The 10,079-nt window shown below is 32.2% G+C and overlaps 1 protein-coding gene across 1 annotated transcript; it reads left to right on the forward strand.

Moving 5' to 3' along the window:
* The first annotated feature begins 4,800 nt into the window (after positions 1–4,800).
* On the forward strand, positions 4,801–6,860 carry LOC108832505 (9-cis-epoxycarotenoid dioxygenase NCED9, chloroplastic-like). The gene has a single exon (XM_018605986.2). It carries the CDS (start codon positions 5,068–5,070, stop codon positions 6,760–6,762), a length of 1,695 nt encoding a protein of 564 aa, XP_018461488.2. The 5' UTR covers positions 4,801–5,067; the 3' UTR covers positions 6,763–6,860.
* Positions 6,861–10,079: the final 3,219 nt, after the last annotated feature.

Consider the following 10,079-nt stretch of genomic DNA (forward strand, 5'->3'; position numbering starts at 1 on the left):
CAACAACTATCAATCAAATAATCAATACATGTACGTTTTCGACTTAGTTTCAAAATAAAAGTTTCCAACCTCTAAGTTAATAAAAACCAAAGCATCTTCTAAATTGGGCAGACAATTAATTAAGTTGAATACCCAAGGGCCATTTACGTGAAAAGCCCATTAAAATATTAATGATAAAGTCCATTACAAACTAATTGTTTCCGGTCACAAAATAATGTAAACCATAAAAAATTAAAGGCTTTTGTATTTTATTTCTTTTCCGGTGTGTCTTAGTTAAGTCTTCTTCCTTGATGTTCATCAGACCGGAATTTATATTATTGGAAGATCCATATTTGAAAACCAGACCAAAAGAAGATTTTATGTGTATCAAAACAGTTCACTCTATTCTAGGGGCCAATCAACCTACTCAAATAAAGGTTTGGTTTTCAAAATTTGGGTTTAGAAAATTTCATATTTAACGATTAAGGATTCGTTCGTTGATAAAATCATTTATTTATTCCTCATGATGATATATTTTCCTTCTCTAATTGTATATCTTCCAGACACAGAATATTTCAATGGCTTCTTGGAAAAACTTAGTCTTTGTATTTGAGATTGGTAAATTATCAATCTGAACCTTTCAATTTTATGTTTATAAATTATTATCTCACAATACAGCAAGACAGATGAATGATTGTATATTTTTTAAACGTTGCAGGCCTTTTCAATTATGTGTGTCGTATCAACCTGCTCCGAAACTTCTCCCAAAAAGGTTGAAAATCCCTTCAAATTCGGTCTGGTCGGCTGCTTCTTCAGGTGTCTCTGCAGAAGTCAACTGGTGTCTCTTCAGAAGTGTAAATAGCTTGCATGAGAGATGTCACGGACAAAAAAACAGTCTTGATCCTAAACAGATTAATCCCATGATTAGTGAATTTCAAGCAATTTACTGTCTTTTTTTTATATTACTAACATAATTGGGGATATGTTTTATTTCATGTATGTTAACTGATGATCTCTCTGTAATGGATCATCTTCAATATTCATGGATTCACTAAAAGAAAAAGCAAGAAATATATTTTTACCATCAAATGCAGTGAATAGAGACTAGTATTCAACTCAGTCTAAATACAGAAGTCTGTCTAGCTAACTCGTAGTGAATGTGTCGTTCATGTTGCTTGCGTCTCTAGGATTAAACTGCTGGTTTATTATCATGCCAAAAAACCATTAAGATTAGACAATTTAGATTATTAACTGCAGGGCGGTGATTTGAAAACTTCTAAAGGCTGTATAAATGATTTCAACCAAAGCAAATAAACATAAGAACGAAAACTGAGTAAGCATAAGAAATAGAAATTCAAAAAAAACAGAGGCTTGAGATTACCATGATTCAAACAAATTGGACAACAAATTTAAAAAATGGTTAAAAAAACCACCAAACAGAACTAAAATCGTAACATTGAAAACCAAAACAGAAAACTCATAGCACTAATGAAAAAAATAAGCCTCTGCTCAGAGGCCCTATAATGCCCAGTCTCAATGTAGCCACTTTTTTAGAACTTGTCCTTCTCAACCTTTATAGTTAACTCTGGACTTGTAACATATTTCTGATAAAAATCCTCCTCCAAACCAGTGATTGGTGTCCTTGGCTGGTGTCAGATCATTAGATTCAGAATGTTGAGATGAACCACACTGTAACATCAGAGACCCCTATATTAAAAATACAAAATAATCAGCTACTAAGCTTATACATAATCCATCAATATATGTATTATTATAATGGAAAATTATCAGACAACCTTAGGAGCATCAGACTGAGTTGAAAATATCCCTCCAAACATGTTATCACTTCCCTACAAATAGCAATAATATCACGTTAGAATGTCGGTATCAACAACACGAAAATATACATGACATGCTGTTCCATTAATTTTACCTAGGCCTGGACGTTCGGGTACCCATTCGGGTTCGGTTCGGGTTTTTCGGATTTCGGTTTTATTTTGTAACACCTTCTAGGTCCCATTCTAGTAAATCTACAAGTTCGGTTCGGGTTCGGATATAACACATCTGTTTCGGTTCGGTTCGGTTAATATCCGAAGTAACCATATATCATTCGGATTCGGGTTATATCAGATCGGTTCGGATATACCCTAAGTAAAATCTAAAATTCAATAGAAAAACATAAAAATATATACTTATTTATATATAATGGAGTATTTAAGATATTTTTTAAAAAAATTAGATACTTATTGTTAGATATCATGTTGAAATAAACATGAAATTGAATATTTGAAGTACATATTTATGTTTTAAATATTTATATTATATATTAATTCGGACATTCGGATCGGTTTGTTCGGATATTTTTCGGGTTTTTCGGGTTTTTCGGATTATCCATTCGGGTTCGGTTAATAACACTTCGGGTTCGGATATGTTTTGTAACACCCTACAAGATCCATTCGGATATTTTTTAGAATTCGGATTCGGTTCGGATCGGGTTTTTCGGTTCGGGTTCGGTTCGGATTTTGGGTTTCGGGTTTTATGCCCAGCCCTAATTTTACCGTAGGAGATTGAGTCGCATGGATGTTTGGTTGAGCGATAAGAACCACCTGAATGAGTAACCATGAAGTTGATGAGGATTTTTGTTTATCCGTGCTGCAACACATGGAATAATTTCCTCATTTCATCCTTCTTCACAAATCCATGAATCTTGTCACCATATTAAAGATGAACACGAAATAGTAAGAAACCTTACATACTATGTATAGCAAGCATAACATATGAAATAAAACAACTCCAATGGCTCTTTAAACTTTAGTATACAGAAAGACTATCTTTATAACTTCACAACCCGCAGCCGGATGATTTTGATCTTAACTTGTAAAGCTTCGGGTCTCCGATATGGTTCATCGCAGTCATGTTGTTTTTTTTGGGGTATGGATCAATGATTTTGCTTTGGTTTGTAATAGGACGAAATGACTCACATCCCCTTGGCTTATATAGGAGGAAAAAAGAGTCATAAAGAGAATATATTCGTATCATAATGCCTTTAAGACGTTCAATTTAGCTTGTCAATCACTCATATATCAACGCATAGAGCAGCAATGTTTACCATATATATGTCATTGATTTATATTCTATATAAATGGAGTATTAATCAGTGGAATCACCTTAAATTTCTACCATATTAAAGGGATATAATGCATTTTGAGTTTATAAAATAGTCAAAACTATATATATACTAACCTAAAATAATTACGGCCACATCTGTCGTATTTAAATGACATATACCACCAGTAATTAGGCTATATACATTCTTATCTTATAGAGAATATACCATCATAAAATAGTTTAGCAAATTCAAAACGGTTCTCGTAAATTCAACCATTTCCTATAAAGATCTTTCAAGCATTGATCCCTACATTAATATAAAAAATTACGATATCAATATAAAAAATCGAATTATGATATTTGTGTTCACTTGTTATGATATTTGTTATGCTACTCATTATTTTTTTAAAAATTACAATATCAATATAAAAAATCGAATTACGATATTTGTGTTCACTTTTAATAAAATGGCTTCTGATACATCTTGCATTGAAAAAAAAAAATATTAGATTTTACAACATTATACTACATAATTGCATAATACATTATATGGCAATGATCTATGGTAACCTTATATATGACAATATATTTTGATATAAAAGGAAATCATGGAATGAGTTAATGGGAAATAGAATTAAATTTTATATTAATGATCTTTGACTTTCCTTAAACATGAAATGATGAAATCGCACTGATCTTTGACTTTCCTTTTTACACGAAATCGTCCAATTATTCATTTTGAACTATAATGTATATGAGGAAATTCGAGTGGTACCACAATGGCATTTCTTTGTAATTTCTCTAGTGAATCAAGGGTGATTCTATATATGGGCTGGAAGTGAATATAGTACCGTTACGTCAGCATGGTACTCATGTAAATAACTTACACATTTAAGGTTACTCTTTAAAAATGCTTCTTGATTAATAAAAAATGGATAGCATGTAGATAAATGATAGAGGTATCTAATTTTTCTTGCGAGCAACCGGATCTAAATAGGCATCAGTGTTACACCCCCAAAAATTAGTATACGATCCGCCGGATATCCGGATTAAGAAAAAAACAACAACGACAATAAGAGTTATGAGTCAGCTGACCCCCTCTCCTCCGCAAGTAGTATATCCACGTGACTATACATATTTAGTATTATTGGGTTATTTAAACCCTATGATTTGTTAATCTCTAAAAATATATATTCACATGTTCTTATTTGTCATGTGTATTTTAGTTTTAAGTTATATACAAATTTATTTCATAATTGGATTTTTGTAAAGTTCTTTCAGTATAACTGGACCGAAACACCAGAGACGTTAATATTATCTCACACAAAAAATTTGGAAGCCAGTTATAAAGAATATTACAATCATATTTAAGTTAAAAGTTCACATTTATAAGTTCTCTAACGAATGTCTCATAATAAAAGAGTGTTTGTTTCTATTACGTGAAATCATTGACCACAACACGCTTTTTTGAAATATTATAACTGATTTAAAATATTTCGAAATTATTAAAATATATAACGTTAACCATTTTTAAGCTTGATAACTTATTTGAAGAATTTATATAACCATGATAAAGCTATAAGCCGTTAACATATGATTTGAAAATAGTATAAAAGCAACCACAAACAATGTATGATTTTTAGCCAATTTTTTTTTTAAATTAAATTTCATCATTGAATTACATGAGAAATTGATATTGACCTAAAATCACCTCTCTTTTTTTTTTGACAAACAACAAGCAAAAGCAGATTCATCAGAGTATAGAATTAAAGACACATGTAAGTTGTAACACAATGACTAGCAAAGAGGCGATAATACCCTTCTTTCTACCTTCTATATATATATAGAGAGAAAGAGTCATGAGCTTTGCTTGGCATTATACTCACATCTCTCTCTTTCTCTTTCTCTATGCACAGAACACAAACTTGGTCTTGAAGAACCAATACAAAACCTAGACACGCATCGTCTTATCAACTGACCATGTCTTCTACTTTACTTCCTTCTACTTCTTCTTGGAGAAACAAGAAACTAACCCGTTGCTTTGTTTCTTACTCCCCCAACAAAACAGTTCCCATCTCGTCTAATAAACCAACGTCTTGGAAGAAACTATATAACGACGTCGCATCCTTGATCCAAGTACGGAGAACCGCCTCTACGATCTTAGACGCGGTGGAGAACGCCATCATCTCCTACGAGCGCCGCCACCATCCTCTCCCTAAAACAGCCGACCCCGCCGTACAAATAGCCGGAAACTTCTTCCCTGTCCCGGAGCAACCGGTCAAGCATAACCTTCCGGTGACCGGAACGTTGCCGGAGTGTATTCAAGGAGTCTACGTCAGAAACGGAGCCAACCCGCTTCACAAACCAACCTCCGGCCATCATTTATTCGATGGAGACGGTATGGTACACGCTGTCCGGTTCAATAACGGTTCGGTTAGCTATTCATGCCGGTTTACCGAAACAAACCGGTTTGTTCAAGAGCGAGAACTCGGTCGATCTGTTTTCCCCAAAGCAATCGGAGATCTTCACGGGCACTTGGGTATCGCAAAGCTTATGCTCTTCAACGCCCGAGGACTATTCGGGTTAGTCGACCCGACCCGGGGATTAGGTGTGGCTAATACCGGTTTAATCTATTTCAACGGTCACCTCTTAGCCATGTCCGAAGACGACTTACCATACCACGTAATAGTCACCCAAACCGGGGATTTAAAAACCTCGGGCCGGTACGATTTCAACGGTCAGCTAAAAACAACAATGATCGCCCACCCGAAACTCGACCCGGAAACCCGCGAATTATTCGCTCTAAGCTACGACGTCGTTTCGAAGCCTTACTTAAAATACTTCAGATTCGCATCCAACGGTGAGAAATCTCCGGACGTCGAGATACCACTCGATAGACCGACGATGATCCACGACTTCGCGATCACCGAGAACTTCGTAGTGATACCAGACCAGCAAGTGGTTTTCAGACTAACCGAGATGGTCAGAGGCGGTTCTCCTGTGGTTTACGACAAGGACAAGAGATCAAGGTTCGGTGTTTTGAACAAGTACGTGAAAGATGCTTCGTTGATTCGATGGATCGAAGTACAAGACTGCTTCTGTTTCCATCTCTGGAACGCTTGGGAGGAGCCAGAGACTGACGAGGTTGTCGTGGTTGGATCATGCATGACGCCGCCTGACTCGGTTTTCAACGAACATGACGAGACACTTCAGAGTGTTTTGTCGGAGATAAGACTAAACCTGAAACCAGGGGAATCTACACGCCGACCGGTTATTAAGTCCGAAGAATTAAATCTCGAAGCCGGTATGGTAAACCGGAATCTTTTAGGTAGAAAAACCCGGTTTGCATACCTTGCTATAACCGAACCGTGGCCTAAAGTGTCCGGTTTTGCGAAAGTGGACTTATCTACCGGAGATGTTCAAAAGTATATATACGGAGATGGGAAATACGGAGGAGAGCCTCTGTTTCTGACAGAGGTTTCCGGTCATGGAGAAGACGGTGGTTACGTTATGGTGTTTGTTCACGACGAGGAGAAAGTGAAATCGGAGCTACAAATTATTAACGCCGTGAATATGAAGCTTGAAGCGATGGTCACGCTTCCGTCGAGAGTGCCTTACGGTTTCCACGGGACGTTCATGAGTAATGATGATCTAATGAAACAAGCTTTGTGTTAATTTTATATATTTATATATATATATATATATATTTAATGTATATTTAGGGTTTTGCAAATGTTATATAGTCTATGTGAGCAGTGTGTTGATAGAGAGAGGTGTTGCATGAGGGATTGGCATGCATTAAGTCCCCCAGATCGTGTCTCTTAGTTACAAGCTGACAAAAATGGAAAGAGTTTGAATACACACACTATGTGTAAAAAAATACCTTATTTTTTCTAGGGAAACTTTCAATTCTACCACAAATTTAATATTATTTTTCATATTTACTATTAATGAATGAATATTTTCATAAAAACTTTAAATTTGTGAAATATTAAATTATAATTTTTAAAAATATTTATAAAAGATATATTAATCAGTCTCAATTTCTAACATTAAACCCTAAACATTAATCACTAAAACGTAAACTCAAATATTATTATATTTTTGATTGATGATATTTTAAAAATTGGTATTTAACTTATGATATTTTAAATCATTTATATTTCTTCTATAAGTTGAGTATGGTATTGGAAAATGATAAATAAGGGGAATACTATTTTTGTGCGGACCGACGAAAATGCAGTTTTATACAATTTAGTGTAATTATGTAACTTTTTGTTATAAACTAAAATATGTGATAAAATAGCGTGTTATTTGGCAAAATAGCAATCTTGTAACGAACTTAAGATGCATGGCATGGCGTTTTTTATTATTAGTAAAATGACAAAGTTTGTTCCCTTTAAGTTTTTTTTTTGAGTTGGGTTTCCCATAATTTTGAAATATTCATTATTAAATAACAATAATTATATATAAATACATACATATGTATTACGAGAATCTCATGTTGAGAATCTACCAAGAAGCTATGTATATATAAAACTATACCAAGGTCATTTTCCTAATTAATACGAAATGTAAATTTGTATAGTGTATAGCCCCGTCTAATAAAAAAAATAAGAATAGGCAGTTTTTGTTAAGGAAGACCACTCATACAATTAGTTCAAAATAAATAGTTAAAATACTACGTTAAACACTACTGTAGCTAGGGACATTTATCTGATATTTTTCTCTACATAATAGGAACATATATATATATATATATATATTTGATATTTCTATCTATATAAATTAATTATATGTGAAAGGAGTTAAAATTGAAAGACTATATTAACAGAATCACAAATATCTATGCGAGCTGTGAGCTGCGAAGAGATCAAGAGAAGGTTCTTAGAAGAAATTTTTTCTTTGAAACCCAAAATATCTCATGTCATGTGATATCTGTTTGAGAATGGGTCCAACTCTTATTTCCCTGCTCCTTTTTGTTCTCTTCTTCCAATTATTAACTAGTTTTTTCTTTGTTGAAGCAATTATCATCTGGTTGCAAACTTAGAATGTACTCTGTTAAAATAGAGTCCTAAATTTATCTACCATAAAATTATCATTAATTTTTGGACTCTTTCAAATTTATTAAAAAGTTACTTTATTTATGGACCATTTAAAATTTGTTACTATCTAATTTAATTATTATATCCAAATCTTCTGCATTCGTTACTAAATACAAATCTTTTACATTCATTAAAAAGATTATCCAGAAAAAATCGGCAACTGAAAAATTAGTAACAAAACACGTTTTCCCTATGTAACAATTACTGTCACAAATCTTTCTCATTCGTTAAATACAAAAGTGTATGTACCTATGTTTATATTATTAAGAGATTACAAAGTAATAAAAGAAAATACAGAAGCTTGCAAATCAGCACCTAATAAATATGAGGTGCATACCAATATAACCTATATTATTAATTTGCAATAGTAAATAGTCAACAATTTTTAATGTCGATAAATTATTAAATAGGCTCCAATATATATTTGAATGTGAGACTTTTTTGAGATCTCCTGTTTGAATATATATATATATATAAGAAAATTAATTTAAAAGTTTGTAACCATATCATAATTATATTCTACTTATAAGTTTTAATATAATATAAAAAACTTATCCTAAACTTTGCATATCTCTGAAATCAAAAATCTTTAAATTATTTTCAAATTCTATTTGTTTTGGGATATATAATGATGTTATACATTTCTATCAATAGTTTCTTGGTCTGTATATGGTAATCACATATTGATTTTTCACCTATTATTTTATCTACAACCGATATTTTTTTACTTTTGTTTACAAGAATAAAATATTTTATGCTCATAAAATTAGGTATATTCAATAGTATGATTTTTAATATTTGCCTCATTTCATAATTTATTATATTTCATAAAATATTTTTATGTAGTACTAAACTATAGTATATGTAAACTAGAATTAAATATTATTTTAAATTATAATTTTCATAATTCAATAAATCTAAAATAGCTATCATATTCAAGTATATAAATCTGATTCGGATATATTCGAGTACCCGATATATTTCGATTCCGATCGGTTTGGTTCTGATTATTTAAATACCAAAATTTTAAATCCGTTTGATTATTTAAAAATTTTTGGTTCGGATTCGGTACTATCTTTTCAGATCAGATTTTTTGAGATAGATTTATTGGAACAAATTCATCCTAATATTTATATAAGAAACATATATGATTTATTAACCAAAAAAAGTATCCGAACTATAATCCACATATTCTAGAATAAAATCAAGTTTAATAAAAAACTAGTTCCGCGTTTTAACGCGGATTAAAATCTAGTTTAATGTTATTTCTTTCTAATTAGTGGAACAGTAAAAGAATGCAACTGCTAATTTATATCATGAAAATGTTGAAGCATTTTAGACCCGCAATTGCATCTTGTTGTTGGTTTTCAGAAGCACGATATCGCAAACGATGTTTCCTGAATCGGCCAAACAACATTTTCTATTTATCTTTTTTTTTGTCAACCATTTTTTATTTATCTATAATGTAAAATTTACAATTTTAAAACAACTTTAACTTGGACTTTTGTACATGGATGTATTTATTTTATCGGACCACGTCATTTATGGATATACGTCCAGGTTGTTACGGTTTCCAAGTGGATACTGATTAATGGACACATTTCAGAGTTTTTGACTTCTATTGGAGGAATACTTTATCATATCTTCTTATTGGTCCTGAAGCAATCAGTTTTGATTACGATCTTTTATCCTTCTCTTATTGGTTCTAAAGAATGTATATGTAAGCATATACATAAGCAGTCACAATTCACATTAGCTTATCGATTGATTCTTCTCTAATTAGTATTGACATACTTTATACTTAAATTCATTTATTTATACAATTATGCATATATGGTTAAGTTTCTGCTATGGCATAATTTACAAACTAACTCTTTTGAATATATA

Source organism: Raphanus sativus, chromosome 2 (genome assembly GCF_000801105.2).
Source record: "Raphanus sativus cultivar WK10039 chromosome 2, ASM80110v3, whole genome shotgun sequence".
In the NCBI taxonomy this organism is placed as follows: Eukaryota; Viridiplantae; Streptophyta; class Magnoliopsida; order Brassicales; family Brassicaceae; genus Raphanus; species Raphanus sativus.

Bases quoted from the DNA above. Each gene is read 5' to 3' on its own strand.
- LOC108832505 (XM_018605986.2), top strand. From the start codon at position 5,068: ATGTCTTCTACTTTACTTCCTTCTACTTCTTCTTGGAGAAACAAGAAA.